Source organism: Prionailurus viverrinus, chromosome D3 (assembly GCF_022837055.1).
Source record: "Prionailurus viverrinus isolate Anna chromosome D3, UM_Priviv_1.0, whole genome shotgun sequence".
Classification (NCBI taxonomy): domain Eukaryota; kingdom Metazoa; phylum Chordata; class Mammalia; order Carnivora; family Felidae; genus Prionailurus; species Prionailurus viverrinus.
The window spans coordinates 41627489-41651767 of NC_062572.1; the positions used below are offsets into that span (position 1 = coordinate 41627489).

At 45.1% G+C, this 24279-nt stretch overlaps 1 protein-coding gene and 1 long non-coding RNA gene across 7 annotated transcripts in view; one reads left to right on the top strand and one right to left on the bottom strand.

Moving 5' to 3' along the window:
* Positions 1-24279, top strand: part of DLGAP1 (DLG associated protein 1) — a 324376-nt gene that overhangs the window by 209795 nt on the left and 90302 nt on the right. For 3 of the 5 annotated variants that reach the window (XM_047828475.1, XM_047828476.1, XM_047828477.1), the window contains one exon: positions 1391-1420. The exons of the other annotated variants lie outside the window; for them this stretch is intronic. In XM_047828475.1, the coding sequence (XP_047684431.1) occupies positions 1391-1420 (30 nt within the window). The remainder of the gene's footprint in view (positions 1-1390; positions 1421-24279) is intronic. 5 annotated transcript variants of the gene reach the window in all.
* Positions 64-22216, bottom strand: LOC125149479 (uncharacterized). 2 transcript variants are annotated; one of them, XR_007145937.1, is made up of 5 exons: positions 22071-22216; positions 19323-19680; positions 3885-4123; positions 2193-3111; positions 64-2049 (listed from the first exon to the last, which is right to left on the bottom strand). It is a non-coding gene; the product is annotated as an uncharacterized LOC125149479 (long non-coding RNA). The 2 variants fall into 2 exon arrangements; XR_007145936.1 differs by having other exon boundaries at positions 21894-22216.

The following is a 24279-nucleotide window of genomic DNA, read 5'->3' on the forward strand; positions in this document are numbered from 1 at the left end:
TTTTAATGAAAATAACGTCTATGAAGGTGTGAAAAATAGTTCAAGAGTAGACCACACAGGAGGTGTAATGATAATACATTTATTAGGGAAAGAGGGGGTTGGGATGACATTCAATGCATGATTGCAATTGCAATGATTTGCAACTGTGCAAATCACAGTTGACTTGATGGCTATGAATACAAGAGTTTGACCAAAATCAACAAAAGCATTCCGCGAAAATCAAGTGGCTATAAGGAGTGTGCAGTAAAGAGCACTGTGGATTTTATTATTATTTGTAGGTTATGTGCCACACATCATGTCCATCGGTAAAAACCATAATGAACATACATACATTTATATGCATACTTTTCGCCCTGGAGAGTCCCTCGTTAAACATTGACCAGACGCTACTGGTTCTGCGGGAAAGATGAAATTGGATAGGTAACTTAAAAGCAGCTTTTTCAGAAAGTTGTAACGGAGAGCAAGTTTGTCTCTTTGTTAACCTAATCTGTTAAAATCAGTGCGTGTTCACACTCATCCCGATTTGGCTTACCGACTTTGAAAGGGTTTTGTTTCCATTTTTAATTTGAAACTCCTCTGGTTGGAAAGAGAACCAGAATGCCAATCACATGAAACTGTAAATAGACATTTTTGCTCAGCCTCAAGTATCATGGCCATCACATAGGGTTTGGGGAATATTATTTATTTATAACTATAACCCACTAAAAAACAACGATCGTTTGATCAAATCATTGCACCCAGTCTAGTTGATCTCAGTTGAGTATTTTCATCCTTAAACGCATCAAAAAGGCACATGAGTGTCCAGTCAGGAGTAAGGTCTCCTTGGTTCATGAGCAATCTGACACACTCAGAGGGCCGGTTCACTGACCTGCAGGGAGCTGGAACACTGACCACATCTGAACAGTAAATGGCCTTTGGCCCAACCACCTCAGAGAAGGAAGTTGCCAGATCACACCATGGCTTTTAATCACCTTCTGTATATCTCAACAGATACCCTGTCCCAACATGTATCAAATGATCTCTATACATAGCACTAAATAGAAAGTACTAGACACCGGTGTCCTGCTGGGTGAAGTTTTATCGATTCATTATCCAGCATGACTTCCATACAGAAATAGTCATTCACACAGACTTGGCCTTTGTTTTGGCCAAAAACACGTCAGATCCCTTCTTTAGTGAAAAACTCCCCCAAACGGTTTTAGCGGAGGAAGTGAAGACGCCATCAGGTCTAATCGAGGACTGAAAACGACCTTGTTTTCCAAGTTGTTACTTGTTCAGTTAAACTCTCAACATGCCGGCAAAAACTCTAGGTCTGAAGCATGTGTGTGTGTTGAGAAGACTAGGAGATTTGGGTCCATTATATAACTGCCACTTTTTGTTTTTATTCAAGGTGTCATAAAACTGAGTTCTGCAGTTGAAGGTACGTTTTTACAACCACAAAATCGATACTGTTTTGCTTCAAGGTTGCCTAGCGTGGCTTTGTAGCTAGAAAGCGTCTGTGGCAGTGGTGTTTGGTGCCATGTTCTAATTGCCAGCTATCACCATTCCGTCTGTGTTCTCCTCGTTCTGGTCATTTGATGCCATGAGTCTCCCAGGCCTCCACAAGGGGCATTAACTCTGGCCCCGGAGGGCGGTCTTCTGGAGATCGAACATGTCTGCTTCTACTTCTGATGTGATTGCCTCCGATCCAGGGCTCCCTACAGATCCCCTTGCCCTCCAGCAGCCTTAGTTGAGGCTGAACGTGGAGACTTGCCAGGAAGCTTGCCCACCATTCTCTCCGCAGGGCCTTCTCTAGAGTGTTTTGGTCCTTTATCCACGTTTACCATGGTCCCAGCATGTTTGCCCAAGAAGGATGGAGGCATGGAGTCGTGAAAGCTCCCTGACGAGAACACTACGTGGTTAAGGCATTTACTGCTCTCAGACGCAGGGTCCTCCTGGGCGGTGTGGTCCACCAGCCCGGAAGCACTGCCAGGACCCACTTACTTCGGTGTCATTCGTGCCATCCATATCCGGCGAGTGGCAGTCCCCTTCACACGTGCATCTAGGAAGCTAAGAAGAAAAGGAGAAGGGATTTGAGGAAAGACACGGATTGGTGTGGGAGAGGACAGCAGTGTTTTGCTAACCTCCAAGAATGCTAAAAATACCCCATCTGCTGAAATGATTAGGTATTTCTATAAAATTGATCTCCTTACCCTCATAGAAGCGTGCTGTCCGAAAGTGGCGAATGTGTAATTTGCTCTTCTTGTGAGTTTCTGTGTTTGTTTTGGGTGTGTGTGTGTGTGTGTGTGTGTGTTCTCATTTATCGGGAGTCTGTCAGCCATGCTTCGAAAGCTCCTTCATCCCCACTTAATCAGGGGAGGCTTCTCGGAAGAGGTGGTGGGCTTTCAGGTGAGTCTTCACATTTAAAGGGAAATGTGGCTTGCTGATCGGGCAATGCATGGAGGTGGGAAGTGGAAGAACGCAAGGGGGAAGGATCGGTGAGACCATCGGCGTGATTCCAGCAAAGGGATTAGATGGGCTGGCGTTTGAAGACTGGGAGATGAGGGAGGGGCTCCAGAATGAACCCACAGGACTGGCAAACCCAAAGTGGGGAACTCTGTGCCTCATGAAGATGCAGTACCATCACATTTTACAGCACAGAGTTGAAAAGGCAATATTTCTGATATTCATGGTGGAAAGCAGGCCACCGCTCTTCCAAAGCAAACCAAAGCCCAGGGGAAAGCAGTCACTGGTGCTTCCAGGTGGAGAAGGAGGAGCAAGACGATGTCACCTTCAGGGCCAGGGAGGGCACAGTTCACATTTCCGGCCTCTACGAGGCCAAGCAGGAGTCAAGTTTCTCCGGTGCACTAACACGGAGTTTTATTGAGAGACGGTCCAAACCTCTCCCTGCCTAACAAAACACAGGAGACGCGGCAACAAAATCAAGCAGGACCCTGGGAACGGCCTTGCCGCGGAAACTCTCTGCGGCTAGTGAGCACCGAGTTTCAGTGAATTATCTGTAGAATTCCAGATAACAGCTGGCCCACCCTGGGCCGTTTTGATGTTTTATCAAGGAATGGCTTTGAAGTCAGAGCTTTGCGTGGCCTGCTTGACTTCAGCACAGTGGGCCACCTGCCACAAAAGGATGGAAAAACAAAATACATGCTTTAAGAAGCAAGGAAATGACAAGAACGTGAGATAACTTAAAACCTCTTGTTCTGCCGGAACTGTTGTTGTGTTCATCATTTTGTTAGTAACTATTGTCACTACTGGGTAGCATGGCCTCTCTGAACGCCCCAAACAGGTTGATGGTCTCCAGGGCATGACGAGAGAGAGGAAAACTAAGGGCGAGAAGCAGCATGACTGCTTGGGACTTTTTCAGCATCCTTACCAGCCTCCTCTGAGCCCATGGGGCTCCTGGGAAGTACGCTGGGGCAGCTGTGGGTATCAGAGGTCAAGCCCACCGTGACCCGCTGCTTGAGCAACTATCTCTGGGGCAGCTTCTTGGCTGAGGGCTGTGGAAGCTTGAAGGCTTTGGGAGCATGCTCTGTTGTAACCGTGTTAGAACATGTGTGCACAGGGGGCTGTCTGGAGGCCAGTGTGTGTGTGTGTGTGTGTGTGTGTGTGCGCGCGCGTGTGTGTGCGTGTGCGTGCGCTCAATGCATGCATTCTTGCTGCATCTGGAATGTGAGATTTTTGACCAGCATGCTCAGTGGAATGTGTGTGAGACACTCTCTCCGGATTCGAAATCAAACCTCAGATGGTAGTCCTTACGAATGCTTAGCTGATTACTGTACTCGCTCTTTTCCATCTGTGGTATGAACTCAAGGTCGCTTCATATAGTGAATCATGTCAAGGAATATGTAAATCAGCGGAGGGGATCCGCTGCCAGAAATGAAACCTACCTTTTCTTTCAAAATGACTCTGCTTTGGATTATCGTAGAACTCTAACAATAGCATTAATATTTTAGGTAGGTTGTCTTTTCTTTTCTCTTCTTTTCAAGGAAAAACAATTCTCAAAGTGGTCAGAGAAAATCGACAAAGATTCCCCGTGCTACTTCCCACCACGTATTTTTGTCACGCAGTTTTCTTCTTTCCCTTTCTCTGGAGCAGAGGTGCCCCCTTCAGCATTTTGCAGCCTCACCTATTTGAACAGGAAAAAACTTTGAAATAGTTGCAAAGTTTTATCGATAACACTGATGAACTCCAGACTCTCATTTTAGACTGATAATCCCAAACTGGGAGAAAATCCGGGTAAGAGAGAAACATCCAGAAGCAAAGTGGGAGAAAGGGGAGATGGGCGGTGGTTGGGTGCCTGGTAAAGGGGGAAAAACTCTTTTGTCCCATGGGAGCAAAACCGTTCTTACCAAGAATTCCATGATAGAATCTTCTAAATATTCCTCCTAAAAGGGATGCTCCCTCTGCAAATTGAGGCAGGGCGAAGGGAGGGAGCAGGGCACATGTTTCCATAAGTGGGGCCAGCACACCAGTCTCATCAAGGAGAAAGGAGAACGCGAGTCACAAAAAGCTGAGTCATGCCTGAGTTAGACCTGCCCTAACTTCTACAAGCAGCAATTTCTTGCAGGGAGGTGGGGTCCAGCCCCAGCCTGAAGCTCCTCATCCAACAGGGGCGGTGTGTTCAGACACGAGGGAGCATTCAGGCGGGAGGCATCCAGCCTGGAGGGACTGGATGAGACTGCAGAGGCTGATGACAGGCCTTTGTGACTGATAACCAGGCTGTGTTGCGTGATGAGAACTTGCCTCAAAAGCGATTTGTTTATACCGTATAGGTAGGTGAGAATCCAAAATACCAAAATGCCACCAACTGCTTTTGAAAGCCCATACGAGGGAATGAAGTTTGGCTTTTTTGGAAAATTCCCATGTCTTTAAAAATGGGACCAGATGAGCCTCTGTGCAAAAATCTACCAGACGAGATGATTATCGAGGCCCTCGCCTGCAGTCGCGTCCTGTGTGGGCATGCTGTGGGGCCTCAGTTAGCTTTAGAGGTGAAACTTGTGTTCACAGTAAAACCTCACAGTCTCCACGAACAGCTTCCATTTCATAAACAAAAGTCCCCCTGGGCATGCGGAGCTTTTGTTTTCCTTTTTTCCTCTTGTCACTTCATTTTATTTAGATATGTTTTAAGGATCTTACTTCTCCATGGTAATGGCCCATGAGCCACAATCCCCTTCAGAGCAGGGGCTTAGGACTTTTGTCCTGTTCAAGGTGGTGCTCTCGACAGCCTCGTAGCCTCTGACCCAGAAAATGGTATGACTCCTCAGGCATAGGGAAAAAATAAGCAAAAGCTTTATTCAATCTTTTGTTCCCAGTTTTCACATTCATAATACCCGCAGCTTAATGTCTATATCATAAATCTATAAAAACAAGAGTTGTTCTTCTGATACGAAGCTATGATCCGACTTTACTTACATAAAGTCCTGAAATACTCGATTACTGTGCTTAAGAAAGACTATTTTCCATAATATGATATGCAGTGTGTCTGTCGTAGTCTGTTGGGCTGCTGCAACCATTTATGGTAGATTGGGCGGCTTACACAACAGAGATCTGTTCCTCACCATCGAGGAGGCTGCAAGTCCAAGATCAAGTCACCGGCAGTTTCAGTGTGGGGCGCAGCCCCTCTTCTGGATTGCGGACTGCTGGCTTCTCACTGTGTCCTCACAAGGTAGAGGGTGCAAGGGAGCTCTCCCGCATTCATGAAGCTTCTGCCTTCATGTCTCATTCACTTCCCCAAAGCCCCACCTCCTTTTTTTTTCCTTTAAAAAAATTTTTTTTAATGTTTTGCGAGAGAGAGCAAGCCAGTGCATGAGTGGGGCGGGGGGTGGGGGTGGACAGAGAGAGGGGAGACACAGAAAATCGAAACAGGCTCCGAGCTGCCAGCACAGAGCCCAACGCAGGGCCCAAACCCACAGATGGCGAGATCATGACCTGAGCCGAAGTCGAACACTTAACCGACCTGAGCCACCCAGGTGCCCCCCAAAAGCCCCACCTCCTAATACCATTGCCTTGGGGGTTAAGATTTCAGCATGTGAATGGGGGTAGGGGAGATGCAAATATTCAGTCCATAGCAACCCCAAGTGAATTTAACACTTAAAGAAATATTGCAGTGACTCAGTTGGTTAAGTGTCTGACTTCAGCTCAGGTCATGATCTTACAGTTCTTCCTGAGTCGGAGCCCAGCATCCTCTGTCCCCCTCTCTCTCTGCACCTCCCTCTCAAAGTAAATTTTTTAAAAATTAAAGAAAAAAGAGAGAGAGAGTTATTTCTGCAAAGAAACCCAGTCTTCCCTCTTACAAGGATAACCTGGAAACTGGATCACCCTACTGAGCAAATAAATGTTCTCTTCTCAAATGTATTCTGCAGAGACTTACCAAACTTTGGGCAAATTTTTACTATTCCGTAGCAATGTCTCCGGGCGGGATGAGCATTAAGTTGAGAATTTACCAAATAGCCTCCAAAAACTAGGCTCCTCCTGAAATGGCAAAGCTGACCCAGTGTGACCCAGAAACTGGAAGATGAGTCAAGGTGTGCCTAATTTCCAGTCCTTCTCGGAGTTACCCTTACTTCAGGTAGAGTTAAAGTCGAATAACCACTGGCAGAGTTTCAGAGCTCTCTCACATTTATCTTTTTTTTTTTTAAGTGTTTCTTTTTCCTCTTCTTCCCTTCCCCCTCCTTCCTCCTCTACTCCAGCTGCATTTCTATTTCTGCTCTGTAATAGAAAGTGAATGGGGGACAGGAGAGCCTTCAGGCAATAGAAAGCTAACCACTCACTGGACGGGTTTGCCTTGTTGCCCCATAAAATGGAGATCTCTATTTCTCAGGGCAAGGATAAAGACTAAACAATATGATATATGTAAAGGACTTAACACCACGTATGGAATACAGTAGGTACTCAATAAGCTTTTGTTCTCTTCCTTACTCTTCCTCTTTCTCTACAGCCTTCCTCAGGCTTCCTGCAGTGCCCGTCCCCCACCCCTTCTCCCCAGTGTCGCTAGCAAACAAGTAATTACTTCCACTAGGATTATACTGTAACATGCTGTTGAAAGTTTGATTTGGGGCAAAGCCATAGACAGACAATCAGCATAAACCCTTGCTTTCCCTGAGAGAACTCAGAGAGAAGCTCCTCACATAGGAATAGGGTTCCCGGATGACCTCACCAGCAGCTGTGACATCTCTGTGGAGGCGGGAGCAGATGCCTGAGTGAACAGTGCCAGGAGCCAATCCCAACTGGGGATGTCTGTTCAGATGGAACTATCCCCTTACCAGTTCTTCTAGTCTTGGGGGCTGGGAAGACAGGGAAGGTTTTCAGGCTGGTTCGACAAAGTGTTAAAGACTGAGTTCGTCAATATTAATAATATTTTCTTACAAAGTAGTTTATAAATTCACAGTGTTCCCGAGTGTGCTGTTCGTCAACACTGATCAAGAACATAGTTTTCAAATAAGGAGACCTAAAGGGATTACAGCCACAGCTATCCAGAGAGCAACCTTCTATAAATCTTTGACTTTCTGTAGCCAAAAACTAATAAAGTCTCTGCTGAACAAGCAGCCTTGAAAACCTACAACAAATTAACATCACCCAGAAGACGGCTTGTATCCAAAGCACCATGCCCTACCCTTCACCACCCTCCCCAGGGTAGGAAACAGAAATTTATCCAATCAAAGACAAGCTATAAAGGAAAATCTACCGATTTTAGACACCGATTTCCTCTCTTTCTCTTCTTTTTGTTTTTGAAGAGTGTAAGTTTCAAGGTCTATGTGTTTGTTTTTATTCTTTTTAGCAATCTACTGAAAGCTTTCAGTGTAAAGAAAGCGCCTCCTTTAAAAGAATAACTAACCCTATTAAGCTTTGTAAGAAGGCAGCTTTTAAGGATGGTGGTCTAATTAGCAGTCTTTAAAGCCAATTCAGTAGTGACCTCAGAGCCAAGTCTACTAGTTCAATCCCAAATTTAGAAAACAGCTTTTACATTTGAAACCTGAAATTGCAGTATGAACTTACTGTTAATTTGGGAACATACCATAATTTAGACAACTGCTAAAATCAGTTGATGCTTTGGATTAGAGCTTGACCTCGGAAATCACACCCTCTTGATTTATCCACCACACCCATTAAAATTAACGTAAACTCAACTTGACATTGATCCCATGTACATTTGGTATTTATCTAAGATGTTTACATATCTTAAACGCAGCCACAGCTGCATATACAACAGTTCCGTTGAAGTCACAAAGGCTTTAAGTTGAAAGAACATACATATGACTTTTGTTTAGTTTCACTGACAAAAAAAGCCAAAGCCTTTTTACAATAATATGTCAACGAAATGCAAAAGCAAGTGCCAGTCCCAACACTTTAGAGATCTGAAATGTTCTGGAGAGATGTACGGATATTCAGGTATTTCCCAGTTTTGTTTTGTTCTTAGAAATTCAAATTCTTGGGGCACATGAGTGGCTCAGTTGGTTAAGCTTCTGCCTTCCGCTCAGGTCATGATCTCACAGTTCATGAGTTTGAGCCCTGCCCTGGGCTCTGTGCTGGCATCTCAGAGCCCAGAGCCTGCTTCGGATTCTGTGTCTCCCTCTCTCTCTGTCCCTCCCTCACTTGTGTTCTCTCTCTCTCTCTCTCTCTCTCTCTCTAAAATAAACATTAAAAAAAAAAGATTCAAATTCTTTTCGAGTTTATTTATTAATTTTGAGAGAGATAGAAGGCATGAGCAGGGAAGGGGTAGAGAGAGAAGAGAGACAGGCAGAGGGAGGGAGTGAGGGAGGGAGGGAGGGAGGGAGAGAGAGAGCCAGGCAGTCTCCATGCTGTCGGCACAGAGCCCAACGCGGGGCGTGATGCAGGGCTTGACTCAGGGCTTGATCTCAGGAACCATGAGATCCTGACCTGAGCCGAAATCCAGAGTCAGATGCTTAACTGCCTGAGCCGCCCAGGCACCCCAGGTATTTCCTAGTTTTAAGGAACATGTATGCATAGATGAAAACAGAAAGCTACTGGATACAGCTCGGTGGAGCATAGTGTTTGATGAATATATGCCTGTCAGGAAATAGTTTTAATTTCCTTTCAAGCCTCTGTATCCCGTTGTTGATTTTATAGATCGCCTCCTCAAATATAAACTCCTAACAATGAGTTTGGAACATGCTCTGTTGGAAGAAAGTACAGAATAGTAACAAAGACATTCCTAGTTGCAAACTCCGCAGCCGTGACTTGTTGGCTGTGTTGTAATCAGAAGCAGGTCACTGTCTCTGAACCACACTTGGCCTCATCTGTAAAATGGGGTGAAAGCTACTTGGCGCTCCAAATGATTAGAGGCTTAAATAAAATGAGATAATGGTGAGTGTTTGACCTATAGGCACTCAATATATTTTAGGTGTTTATTTATGATGTTTTGTTGTTCTTACTTTTATTACATTGGCTCAAAGCTCCTAGAAGCTGAGGGGCCCCTGGCTGGGTGCGTCCGTGGAGCACCATGCAAGTCTCCATCTCCGGGCTGTGAGTTGGGTATAAAGATAACTTGAGGGGCTCCTGGGTGGTGCAGTCGGTTAAGCGTCCGACTTCAGCCAGGTCACGATCTCGCGGTCCGTGAGTTCGAGCCCCGCGTCAGGCTCTGGGCTGATGGCTCAGAGTCTGGAGCCTGTTTCCGATTCTGTGTCTCCCTCTCTCTCTGCCCCTCCCCCGTTCATGCTCTGTCTCTCTCTGTCCCAAAAATAAATAAATGTTGAAAAAAAAAAAAAAGATAACTTGAAAATAAAAAAATCTTTCAGGGCACCTGAGTGGCTCAATCCATCAGGCATCGGTCTCTTGACTTCAGCTCAGGTCATGATCTTGCGGTTCGTGGGACTGAGCCCCACGTCAGTCTCTGCACTGACAACACAGAGCCTGCTTGGGGTTCTCTCCCTCCCCCTCTCTCCCTCTCTGTCTCTCTCTGCCCCTCCCCCACTCACACTCTCACTCTCTCTAAATAAACTTACAAAAGAAAAGGAAAAAAATCTTTAAAATTAAGAAAATAAACTAACTTCTAGAAGCTGAATTGCCAGGTCAAAGAGCAAAATGCATATGTATTTGTGCTAGATATTGCCATAGGCCCCTCCACGGGGACAGTGCCTTCTCCACTTGACCAGCAATATATAAAAATATATAAAATGCCTGTCTCCTGGGTGTGCTTTTTACATCCTGGACAAATAACTTGACTATTGATAAGACAGGAAGGCAAGTCATAATACAAAGAGCTAACATTTGTTGAGCACTTTATAATCTGTTCATAATCCTAACAAGCAAAGAGAACACATACATGACCTCATTAAAACTTCACAGTAACTCAGTAGCTCCTTTTATGATCATCTGGGTTTTTTTTTTCCAAAAAATTTTTTTAATGTTTTTTTATTTTTGAGAGAGAGAGAGAGAGAGAGTGCAAGCAGGGGAGGGGCGGAAAGAAAGGGAGACCCAGAATCAGGAGCAGAATCCAGGCTCTGAGCTGTCAGCACAGAACCCAGTGCCAGGCTCGAACCCATGAACAGCGAGATCATGACCTGAATGAAATCGGACGCTTAAACCAACTGAGCCGCCCAGGCACCTCTCGTCTGGTTTTATAAAGGAAGAAACCGAGGCGTGGAGAAATTACTAACTCAGAGTCATAGAACTTCAAACCCAGGACTGAGAAATAATCGAACCCTTGAAGTCGTCTGCCACATCACCCTCCTTTTCTGTATGTCTGCATCTCCAGATAGGCTAACAGTGGTTTTATTTCAGTTTGTTATAAGCTGTGCAAGGGATATGGCACACAGTGAAATCTCCTGCTTCCAGGCACAATCTCACCAGATTCAATGAGGGAGCAGCCGGTGACTTTTTGTAAAGAATTACAGTGGAGCACAAATAAGTGAACATAACCCGGAGTGTGTGTCTACCAGTGACAGGCACTGGTTTGGCTGGTCCTGTTTAAGAAGGGGATCTAGATGTTCATGGAGACTGTTCCCTGAAGACACTGAACAGAAGGAGCACCATGCCTTGAAGGCGAGGTTTTGAGTTTCATATTGGTACTTACCCTCTTGCCTTAGGAGGCAAATCACTTCCTTTGTGCTCAGGTGTCCTCATGCTGCACCCATAATCAGGCAATTTAGAAATTTCACAGGCCCAGGGTTCAGCCACCTTGTATATGTCAAACATTTTACAATGATCCTCCTTCCCATTAATGAGTTTGCTGTAAACATCTTGAAAGAATTTTTATATGTAATTAAAATTACAGGGCCCCTGAGTGGCTCAGTTGGTTAAGCATTGGACTCTTGATTTCAGGTCATGATCTCACGGTTCATGAGATCGAGCCCCATGTCGGGCTCTATGTTGACAGCATGGAGCCTGCTTTGGCTTCTGTCTCCCTCTCTCTCTGCCACTCACCTTCTCGTGCTCTCTCTCTCCAAAATAAACATTAAAGAAATTTTTTAGATAAATAAAATAAAATAAAATAAAATAAAATAAAATAACATATGTAAAACTCATTTCATTTATGATTAGCTATCATTCCTTGGTAATCATACATACTTCAGAATTCTTCACAAAATGAAAAATACCCAATCTACAAAGTGTTTTCAAATGTAATGGAATTTTGTTAACAGTATGTTGAACAATTAGTGATGTTAACATAATGGTAGTTTAGAACGGCGTTTCATTAATTTTTTGTTAATTTTGATTTTGCAGTTTTTATTCATGGTTTAGTGCCAGTAAGTCTTTTTCCAAGACTCAAATATTTTCTATCCTCTTGATGAAAGTCTCGTAAACCAAGGCCTGGCATCCGTGGTGCATAGCACACAATAATAATACCTATTCTATGTCCTTAGGGGATTGCTATGGGGTTAAGTGCTATAAGGGGCTGAAAGCACTTCTCATCTCTAGAGTGAAATGTAAATATTTGCTATCATGAATTTGTTGCTATGTGTAGAAAAACCAACTTACTATTGATATTGTAGAGGACCAGTATATAAAGTATACCGTTGAACAATGTGGGGTTTGGGGGCACCAACCTCCCACATAGTCAAAAAGCTGCATATAACTTTTGACTCCCGCCAAACTTAACTACTCATAGCTACTCTTGCCTGGAAGTGTTACCAATAACATAAGCAGATAATTAACACAAATTTTGTATGTTATATATATTATATACTATATTCTTACAATAAAGTAAGCGAGAGAAAAGAAAATGTTATTTAAAAAATCATAAAGAAGAGAAAATACATTTCCAGTACTGCACTGTATTTATCCAAAATAAATCCACATGTATGTGGGCCTGCACACAGGCCCTTGTCGTTCAAGGGTCACCTGTATATAATATACCGGTGTCTGTGTGTGTGTGTGTGTGTTTGTGTGTGTGTGTGTGTGTGTGTGTGTGTGTGTGTGTGTGTATATATATCCCGGTGTGTGTGTATGTACATGTGTGTGTGTGTGTGTGTGTGTGTGTGTGTATATATATATATATACACACATATACATATATACATATATATATAGAGAGAGAGAGAGAGTATACCGGTGTGTGTGGTGTGTGTGTATGTATATATGTGTGTATATACACACACAATATACTGGTGTGTGTATGTACATGTGTGTATATATATACATATGATATATATATATCATATATATATACTGTACACTATCTTATTTTTGTAAAACTGCCCTTAGAATCTTTAGTAATATGCATTAATAACTATTTACTAATATATGATATATAATATCTCATTTATAATTAATATCTATGTATAATAATATCTATATATATATGTGCACAGAGTAGTATTTTATTTGAGAGCGAGAGAGAGAAAGAGCTCGTGCAGGTTGGGGAGGGGCAGAGAGAGAGAATCCCAAGTAGTTTCTGCACCATCAGTGCAGAGCCAGGTGCGGGGTTGGAACCCATGAATCATGAGATCATGACCTGAGCTGGACGCTTAACCGACTGAGCCACCCAGGCGCCCCTGCATGGGGTAGTATATAGAAATGCGTTGTCTTACTTTTATAGAACACCTGTGTAATTGTGTTGGCTGTGCTTCATGAAGGGTATGCTTTCAGTGTAGGGTAGTTGTTGAGAGTTCAGTTCTGGAGTCTGACTGCCGGGGTTTCAACTCTGGCTCTCCTATTTACTAGCTGTGTGACTGTGGGCAAGTTAACTAACTTCTCTGGGCTTCTCTTTCCTCACAGTTGAAATGACAATAGTTAATGTATGGCACATTGCATGCACTCAATAAATGATGATCATACTAGTAACAGTAACAGTAGACCTACTAGGAAAAAGGAGGCTGAGGGTGATTCCGGACATAAGGGTTTACTGCAAAACAAAGGAAGCTGTGAGGGTGTTCCACTTCCAGGGGTGGTCATGACTTGGCTCTCAGCTGGGAAAGGTCTTTTTATGTGCACATCAGTGTTGGAAGGACGCAGGCATGGGCGCCGCTCAGCTTCCCTCACCGGTGTGTCCTCAGTGGAGAACGTCGGGTGGGGAACATGACTGGGTCTGACTACCCAGCCTCCCCATGTGCTAGGTTCTCCTCAGTTTGGGAGCTTTGTCAATTTCCACTACTTGTTCAGCCAAGGGTTCATTTCAGACCCCAGCTAAGGGGCGCTGCTGTTTCTTGCCATGGCAGGTTCTAACTTTTCTGGTTACTTTGAAGGGCTTTTGAAGATCGTATCCTAGGATTGCACATTAGAAAGAAATCTGGTTTTGATCACGGGAGTGGGCCATTTTGCACTGGTTGGCCCAGAAATCAAGGATTTGGGCGGGAGGCTTGGAGGAAGAACCCCTTGGCTTTAAGAACAGGGCAGCATGGCTCTCAGCCCAGAGCAGGCCTTACACAGGACTTTTATGACAAGTTAGTCCATTTCTTTCTCTGTGCCTATTTTTGCCAACAAATATTTATTAAGCATCTATCATACACATGACACTACTATCCTAAGAGCTATAAGGGATACAAAAAAGAAGAACCATCATATATTCGATCTCATTAGGCTAATGCATTTAAAAGGCAACTCTTGGGGCACCTGGGTGGTTCAGTTGGTTAAACATCTAACTCTTCTTTCAGCTCAGATCATGATCTCACAGCTCATGGGGTTGAGCCCCGTGTAAGGCTCTATGCTGACAGTGTGGAACTTGCTTGGGATTCTCTCTCTCCCTCTCTCTCTGTCCCTCCCCTTCTTATGCTCTCTCTCTTCCTCAAAGTGAATAAACTTTAAAAATAATAAAATAAAAGGCAACTCTTAGGGTGCCTGGGTGGCTCAGTCAGTTAAGCATCTAGCTCTTGATCTCAGCTCAGGTCTTGATCTCAGGGCCGGGTGCTCAAGCCCCGCGTTAGGCTCCACGCTGAGTAGGAAGCTTACGTAAAAAATAAAATAAATAAAATAAAAGGCAATTCTATGTATAGTGCCAGTGCAATTATGTCAAATGATATATTTCTTATCTTCACCAAACTGATGCTTCATCATCACATTCATCAAGCACATTCAAGCACATTCCTGCTTTTTGTATGGGCCCCTCTGCACACAGAGCACCCAGGCCATGGGCCACAGCTTTGGAAACTTCTCTATTTGAAACCAATGGCAGTAGAAAGCTATACTAGGGAACCAAAATTCAGCGCAGCATCAGTGTTTAAGTTCTTGTGGGGTTATTACTGAATCTGGAGATAAAATAGATCAAATGAACGACACATTATACAACCACTGCTGCCTAGCTAATAACCACTTTGATACCCTACGCTGATGTGGCAATTTCAGCATCTTGGCAAACTTTATGCTCCAAGGAGACTCATTTAGAGCTGTTCTCTTGATCATACAGGAATCAAACAATGACAGAATCAAGTACTGATGGAATAGAATGTCTTCCTGATGTTAAAAACAGCAAATACACAATGCCTGAAGGGCTGGATATTATTCTTTCAGTTCTCCCACTCCTAACCATGTAACATTAATAGAAGAGCCACTATGATCTTTATAAAGTACAAAATTAGTTCATTAGCAAGATGATATTCAGAGCAGTGAAATGCACATCAACGTGACTGAGAGAAGAAAGCGGAAGCATCAGATCACGAGACGAAAGAAAAAAACAAAAGCAGTCTAGCAGAAAAACAAACAAAATGGATAGTGAGACACCAGTCGGTTTGTGAATTGAAAACATCTCAAGTGCCAGCACAACAGAAGGGTCGCGTGGGTCCATCTTTTTAACAATTGCGGTTGATCTTTACCACAATTCTCCTATAGTAATATATTTTTTAAAGTACTAGAAAAACATTTTTAAAAGAGTAATCAAAATCATAGATATGAGAAAGTGGTTCCAGAAGAAGTGTGGCTACCTCTACCCAATAAACGACCCAACACACTGCCTTCTATAAGGCAGACAAGAAGAAAGACTCTGGATGGAGAATTGTCTAGAATCTGCAGCTTGTCTATTTTCTATTACTGGAGTAGGGGGCTTAGAATTAGGAAGAAGTAAAATTCCTTAATTAGCCTTTGCCTCTTTCTTGCTTCATGCCTACCCCTATAAATATCCATAAACATACACATACAAAATTATAAAACAATAATAATAAAGACAGGGTATCCCAGTTGCCCATTAGGTAATCAGGCTCATCTGGGGTCCATTTTGTGGTAGTTCAGTTTTGTTCTTAGGGGAAGATTAGTCACTTTAGAAAGACGTATGAACTTGGGGCGCCTGGGTAGCTCAGTAGGATAAGCATCCAACTTCAACTCAGGTCATGATCTCATGGTTCATGGGTTCGAGCCCTGTGTCAGGCTCTGTGCTGACAGCTCAGAGCCTGGAGTCTGCTTCAGATTCTGTGTCTCCCTCTCTCTCTGCCCCTACCCCACTTACACTCTGTGTCTCTCTCTCTCTCTCTCTCTGAAAAATGAATAAACATTAAAACAAATTTTCAGAAAGACATATGAACTGGATTCGGATATGCAACATATAAGTGAAAAAAAAAAAACTGTATTGAGCCAGGCACTATGGAGATTCAAGATTCAGAGATGGTCAAGATATGAAGTCTGTGCTCCTGGGGAGACAGGAATCTATAATTACAGTGTAGTGATGAAAGATATGAGAAGCACCTTCTAAAGGTTAAGAGAGGACAGGGACAGAGTAGATTAATTCAGGAAGGCTTTATAGGAGGGATGATAACAGATATGAAATTTAAAACATGAGTATGAGTTTGCCAGATAAAGAAAGGGCAAAACTTACAGGCACAGGGAACAGTATGTGTCAAGCTGCAAGCAGGAAAATAAATAAGAGAAAGGAGCAAAAGTTGTAAAGGGAGAGAACAGGAAGAAGCAAAAGAGAATGGATTAAGTTATAAAAATCCCAACACAGAGTCTGGACATCATCCTTAGGAAGTGAGGAGCCATTAAAGATCTTTAAGCTAGTGAACCCAGGGGCGCCTGGGTGGCTCAGTCCGTTGGGCGTCCGACTTCCGCTCAGGTCATGATCTCGCGGTCCGTGAGTACGAGCCCCGCGTCGGGCTCTGGGCTGATGGCTCAGAGCCTGGAGCCTGTTTCCGATTCTGTGTCTCCCTCTCTCTCTGCCCCTCCCCCGTTCATGCTCTGTCTCTCTGTCCCCAAAATAAATAAACGTTGAAAAAAAAAAAAGAATATTACACAGAGAGAAAGGAGCTCCTCAATAAAATCATAATGAAATAAATACATTACAAGGTAAACTGTGCTTTTTCAAATTACAAAACTACCTCCTGTCTCCTTTTTCCTCCTGAAGATTCCGTTATGCCCTCCTGCTGCAGAATCAGCTGGATGGCCTTTAAGGCTCCAGAGCACAGAGGAGTGACTCTAGAGATAGGGTAGGAGGAACCACACATGCTCAAACAGCCCCTTCTACCCCACGGGTCTGTAAGGGGCAGGGGAAACACAGTGGAAGACTGAAGAACATTCCCACTGAGCAAATCTACTCCCTGCATTTTTATACCTGGGACCTGGTCCTTGTCTGAAGCCAGATTACCTTCTCCAGTCTGCCCTTCCCAAAAGCATATATAACCTAAAGTATTAGTCATCACACACACCAGAAATAATTGGTAAAAAAAAAAAAAAAAAAAAAAAAAAAAAAGTTACTAATGCTAATAAAATATTAGGGCTATTTTTATAGACCATGTAATTCTCTCAGAATTAAATGTTTAACAGCTCGATATAGAACTCATACCATAAAATTCACCCATTTAAAGTATGTAATTAGATGTTTTGTTTTTTTTAGTACATTCACAGAGTTGTGCAACCATCACCCACAATTTAACTTTGGAACATTTTTAACACCCCAATTAGTCTCCACCCCTACCCCAAACCTAGGCAACTATGAATCTACTTTCTGTCCCTCAGAATGAAAATTTATGCTTTTGGTTTAACTGCCTTAAAGCACACTATTTTGTGTTAGGAATCCTTGAAGCTGCTCCAAATCTAATCTCCTGAAAATAATTGCTAAGTCCGCCTCCGATTGTTTTGTTTGGGGCATTTGTGTGGCTCACCTTGAGAAACATTACACGTGCCCAGCAGCTCCATGGCAAATGTTTGACCTGGGGGTGGTCTCTCCCCACCACCCCCTCAGGCCCAAACACACACGCGGCCTCTAACAGGGTGTGATGGCAGAAAATGCCAACACAACAGCTTATAGGTCTTGGCCACCAAAGCTAATAGGTGGAATACGTGCATGCCTAGATAACTCCTGAATAGTTGTAGAATTTGGAAGGCATACAATCAGGCATATAATGGTGAGAGCTAGATTTCCATGAAGGCGGAAGTGAAGCCTGCTTGGGAGAGATGAACGAAGAACCATCTCCTTCGGGAAGCAGGTCAGTAATAACCACTACCAAGAACCCCAGCTGGGTGGAGGGAAAGGTTCTGTGAGGTGGGCACCGGGCAGATTCAAGGGCACCTTCCTTTGGTTGTTCCCTTTTGTACATTCTGTGCGTGTGATGGCTAGACTTTGCTTCTGTGAGCATCTGTGAAAGACGATTATTTTGCCTTTTGGAATGGGGAGGAGCATTTTCAGGGAAAGCTGCCTGGGTCCTTGTGGTCTATTTCTTGGAGTTTTGATTATTTTGCCTTTTTTTTTTTTGAGAGACAGAAAGGAAACATGAGCGGGGGAGGGGCAGAGAGAGAAGGGGACAGAGGATCTGAAGAAGGCTCTGTGCTGACAGCAGAGAGCCCAACATGGGGCTCAAACTCACAAACCGTGAGATCATGACTGGAGCCAGAGTCGGATGCTTAAGCACCTGAGCCACCTAGATGCCCCGGAGATTATTTTGTTCCTGAGCTTCTGTCTTTGTCTTTGGGGGCTGCTGTAACAAATACCATAGTCTGGGTGGCTTACAACAGACATTTGTTTCTCACAGTTCTGGAGTCTGGGAAGTCCGAGATCAAAGTGCCAGAAGGGTCAGTGTCTAGTGAGGGCTCACTTCATGGGTGGCAGATAGTGGCCTTCTGGCTGTGTCCTCACATGATCATTATATGTGGTAAGACAGAAAGAAAGAGATATTGGCATCTCTTCTTATAAGGGCACTAATTCCATTATGAGGACCCCTACCATGACCTCACGAAAACCCAGTCACCTCCCAAAGGCCCCACCTCTAAACACCATCATTTTAGGGGCTTAGAGTTTCAACATACCAGTTTAGGGAGGACACCAACATTCAGCCCATAACAGACGCCTTCAGGTGCACATGGCCTAAATCAGGTGTAATATTATGACCAATCCTTCCCTTGGGTTAAAAAGCAGCAGGATATTCTTCCTCCGTTAGTTTCCCCTGTTCTTGTAAAATTAGCCTTGATCATGACATTTGGGGACATCTTGAATCTTTAAAAATTAAACTGTTTCTGTGGAGGTAAAATAAACAGGCGTTTCCCTTCCAAGAAAGGTAAACCTTAAACTTGATGGGATTCAGGTGGTAAGTGATCACGCTCCAAGCGCTGACTGGCTGAGAGAAGACAGCCAGCAGCCCAGCCAGACTGTTTCCTCTGAGATTCCAGAGGCTCCCTGAGCATCTGCCATCAGGGGACCCACACCCAGGGCGATGCATTCAGAGCCACGCACACACGCCCGGTGGCGCAGTCAAGCACAGAGTGGCCAGTCGCATACAGGTTCACCCCGTGCCAGCACTCTGAGACCCCCACTCACAAAGGGCCCTTTCACACCCAGCTCACCAGCGCCCACTGTCTCACATTGGAGGCTGACACGACCCGAATGCACAGACCGACATCAGCCTGGCCCATCTTCTGTGTCGTGGGAAAGGTGGAGAAGAGGTGACAGGGAAAGTCTGGTTTCCCCGAAGCGCTGGCATTTTGTTAATCTCATCTCAAATGCTGTCACTCACCCAGAAAGGTCCTAAATGCGCCTTACTTCCGCTTCTGAAGCAGCGGGATGTGGCGGCGGCTGTCTGGGTGCTCTGGAGGCCGCCCCGGGAGAAGGGAGGAAAAATACCAGAACCTCCTGGACCAAGCAGTGACTGGGGAATGGAATCACCCAGCTGAGGGCCAGCCACCTCCTCGGGCTGCGCACCAGGCTGCTGGGAACAGTTCCATCAGCTGAGAAGCACTGAGAAACGTCCGCTTGTTTTTGGTGACTCTTCCTACACCAGAGCCTTCAAGAACCACAGAGAGAGGTGTTGTTAGCAGAACTGAAAATCCTTGTAAGGATGAACTTGTGAGCTGGATCCCTTATCCGGGTGAAGCCTGGAAATAGAAGATTAAAATCAGGACTGGTGTAAATAACACCTCTTCTTGCAATTAACAACATTAACTACAATGAATGACAATAAGTAACAGTAGTACTGAGCATTTACTTTGTTCTAAGCCCTGCCCTAGGACTTTTGCATACATCATTTCACTAAACTTCTCAACAGCTCGAAAGAGAAGTACTTTTACAATAAGCAAGACTAAGACTCAGAGAGATTAAGCACCCAAGATCCCCCAGCTTGTGTGTGATTCCAAAACTTTACGCTGTGGCTGGAAGGGATGACCTCACTCAGGCTTTCAGAATCGAGTACTTTTCCAATTAGCCAGTTTAGGATTGCCTCAGTGAGGAGTTGGTAGGAACTAACCACCCCTTCCACTGCTCCAGGCTGGGACAAGTGTATGTGGCAGTTCATGGCTTTGTCACCAGGATCTAGCCGGACTCTCGGTCTTTCCCACAGGCACAGGGCTGTGTGAAGGGGGTGGGGACTTGTAGGGACACGGAGACTGAACTCTGGGCTCCCCCCTCCTCCTGCGTTCAGGCTGCAGAACCATCTTGCGGGGGGGGGAATGTTTACCAATCATTCCTAGATCCCAAGCCAAGCATAAATCATGAAATAACTAGTGTAAGTGTAGATTCAATAGGAACACACCCACCGTCAAGGTCCCCAGGTACTCTTCACTCATGAACAACCAGCCCAGGTCACTTATTTTTAAGGTGAACCTTGGCAGCCATTGGAGTCACCTGGAGCTTCTGTGTAACCACTGCTTGTAGGGCCCACCCCAGGGAGTTTGTCCATCAGCAGGTCTGGGCTGCGGCCAGAGACTTTGACCCACAATTCCGGGTGCCACTGACGCTGTGGGTTGGGAGACCAACCTTTGAGAACCACCGTTTAGGGGATGCAGGCTTTACCTTTGTCTGTCATTTCACTTCTGGGCACTTACCGCTGCCTATTTAAATATGACAGCAGCTGTTCTCCAGGACTTTCATCCGTAACACCTGTACTGGTTTCCTGTTGCTGCTGTAACAGGTTACCACAAACCTCGTGGCTTAAAACAACACCACTCATCTGATAGCTTTGAGGTCAGAAGTCTGAAACGGGCAGGCAGGGGGTGCCTGGGTGGCCCAGTTGGTTAGGCGTCCAACGTCAACTCAGATCATGATCTCAAGGTTCATGAGTTCGAGCCCCACATAGGGCTCTGTGCTGAGAGCCTGGAGTCCGATTCAGATCCTTTGTCTCCCTCGATCTCTCCCCCTCCCCCACCCACACTCTGCTTCTCTCTCTCTCTCTCTCTCTCTCAAAAATAAACATTAAGAAAAAAAATTTGGGGGGCGCCTGGGTGGCTCAGTCGGTTGGGCATCTGACTTCGGCTCAGGTCATGATCTCACGGTCCGTGAGTTCAAGCCCCACGTCGGGCTCTGTGCTGACAGCTTGGAGCCTGGAGCCTGCTTCTGATTCTGTGTCTCCCTTTCTGTGACCCTCCCCCATTCATGCTCTGTCTCTCTCTGTCTCAAAAATACATAAACATTAAAAAAAATTTTTTTTTAAAGAAAAAAAAATTTTAATAGATGAACAGGGCTGCACTCCATTATGGAGGGTCTAGGGGAGAATCCACTCTCTTGCCTTCTCCAGGCTGCTTGGATGCTTTTATTCCTGGCCTTGTGGCCGCAGCATCTTCAAAATCAGCGGGATATAGCATCTTGAAACCTTCACCCCCAGCCCACCCCTCTCTCTCCCTTCACCTCCCCTTCCCCTCTCCCCCTGCCCTCTGCTTCCACCACCATCTCCTTCTCTGGCTCTGACCTTTCTGCCTCCCTCTTATAAGGGCCCTGATTACGTTGGGGCCACCTAGATAATCCAGGATAATCTTGCCATTTTAAGATCCTTAACGTAATCACATCTGCAAAGTCCCCACTGCTGTGTAAGGTAGCATAGTCACAGATCTTAGAGATTCAGAATTTAGAGACCATTATCCCGTCTCCTGCCCCACCCTCCCCTCCACCTGGCTGAACAGCAGGTGTCCCTCCTATCCTGTATCACCCTTCCCACAAAAGAAAAACCAAAACAGTATCAGGATTTGCATGATGCAATCCTTCTCACTTTGCTGATAATAAGGGAGAATAGGGAAGGAGTTAGTGAATTGTCCATCAAGATGAGCCTCTGAGACCATGCCCCAAACACGCCTGCGAAGTCTCCCCATACTTGCCAGACCTTCTGAATCTCAGTCCCTCCTCTTCTGAGCCAGGAGCCTCCAACCCCACTGGGCTTGCTCATTCCAGGCTGTCTCCAGCGCCACCTTCCAAACCTGCCAGCAGGCCGCTTGTGAAAGATGCAGAAAGAGGAACTGAATTATAAGGCTTTCTTGCCTTTTGAGTTTTTGATTATTACCTTCAGAATTTCTGGGCTGAGGTCCCAACCTCAAGGCTGCGAAACTTCTGTTGGTGGGTGTATTAATTTGCTGAAGCTGCCATAACAAAGTACCACAGATGGTGTGGCTCAAACAATAGAAATGTATTTTCTTACAGTTCTGGAGGCTGGAAGTCCAAGGTCAATGTGTGGGCAGGTTGTTTCTTCGGAGGTTTCTCGCTTTGGCTTGCAGACGGCCACATTCGCCCTGTGTCCGTCCACACATGGTCCTTCCTCTGTGAACATGTGCCCCAGGTGCCTCTCTCCCTTCTTATAAGGACACCAGTCTTATTGGATTTGGGCCAACCCTAATGACCTCATTTTCATTCAATCACCTCTTGAGAGACCCTGTCTCCAAAATACACTCGTTCTAATGTACCAAGAGTCAGGACTTCAACATATGAATTTGGGGTTGGGAGTAGGAGACACAACTCAGCCCATAACAGTGGATGGGGGCCCTGGGAGATTGCAGAAGGTTGCTTCCATTCTATCTTGGTGTCACAGGCAGGGTAGGTAGAATTAGGGTGAGTGTGGGGGAGAAGAAGGCCAGGCCGTCGACTTTAAGAGTGTGCACCTTGGCCCAGCGCTGCCTTTGGTCTTAGGTCAGGGCTGGGAGGAAGGCAGAGAAAGAAGGTCAAAGTAGCCCCCAAAGGTTCAGTGTTAGTCTGTGTAAGCAAGCAACAGCACGTAAAGCCCACCTTCCGCAGACCTAATCCCCTGCAGAAGGGGTTTTGCTTCATCTGTAATTCCCAGATGCTCACAGAAATTCCAGCAAGTCCACAGATGCAGAGGAAATAAAGGAGCAGACAGTGAGTGTTTGTGTTTGATGCTCTGAAAGGCCGGGTGATAGAAAGTGATTTCATTCTCAAGGCATGATGAAACAAATCAAACAGCCTTATCTTATTCTTGATTCATGGGTTCCTGTTTCTTCAAAGCCCTTTAGAGGCAGGACACTGAATTGTCATTGTTAGAGGAAGTGCCACTGCAAGGTCCCTCCTGGGACATGTTGCATCTGTGACTTACAGGACCTAAAATCTGTGACATTTTTCCTTGACAAACCTTTGCTACTTGCTGGTCAGACTCCGTGACCCTTGTAGGCTTAAAATATACAAATATATAAACACACACACACACACACACACCACAGACACCGAATGAAACAAGCCAGTCACAAAAGAGACAAACACCACATGATTCTGATTACATGACGGGCTTTGAGTGGTCAAATTCATATGGACAGAAAGTGGAATGGATGTCACCAGGGGCAGGGGGAGAGGAAAGAACCAGGAGCTGTTGTTTTATGGAGACAGAGTTTCAGTTCTGCAAGACGAAAATTCTGGAGACTGGTTGTACAACAATGTGAATGTATGTATCGAACTGCTCACTTAAAAATAGTTAACATGGTAAATTTTGTGTTTTATATATATTTTACCACATTTTTCCCCCAAAAAAGGGCTGCTGGAAGCAATTGTGTAATGGAAAAAACACATGGGGGGGGGGGGGAGTGGCAGGACAACCTAGGTTAACCCCATATATGCCGCTCACTAGTTTGAGGGCAACATTCTGTTTATTTCCAGGTTAACAAGTCACCCCAAAACTTAGTACCTTGAAACAACAGCAACCATCTTGTTATTCCTCAGTTTCTAGGCCAGGAATTTGGGGACATCTTGTGCTGGGGAGTTCGGGTTCAGGGTCTCTCCCAGCCTGCAGTCTGGTAGAGGCCCAGAACAACTGGGGGTTGGTTCAGCATCTCTCTCTCTCTCTCTCTCTCTCTCTCTCTCTCCTTATAGTCTCGAGGCTTCTCTGTGTGATCTTTCCACATGGCCCAGGTGGGCTTCCTTACAGGTGGCGGCCTCAGGACAACTAGACCCCCTCCGTAGTGGCTCAGACTTCAGGCAGGCAGCTGTCCCAGGGAGTGAGCTAGAAATTGCATCACACTTTCTGATCTGGCCTCAGAGGTCATAGTGTCACTTCCTTCACACCCCCTTAGTCACAAACAAATCATACACCCCCTCTCCACCCCCAGATTCAAAGGGAGGGGAACTAGACTCCACCTCTTGACAGGAAGTGGCAAAGCTCCAGCGAGGGGATTGACCAAATGTAGCTCACCTCTCCAAGACAGCCATGCCCGCTCATTTACAGGTTGTGCCTGGCTTTGCCACAATGGCAGAGTTACATGTGTGGGACCAGA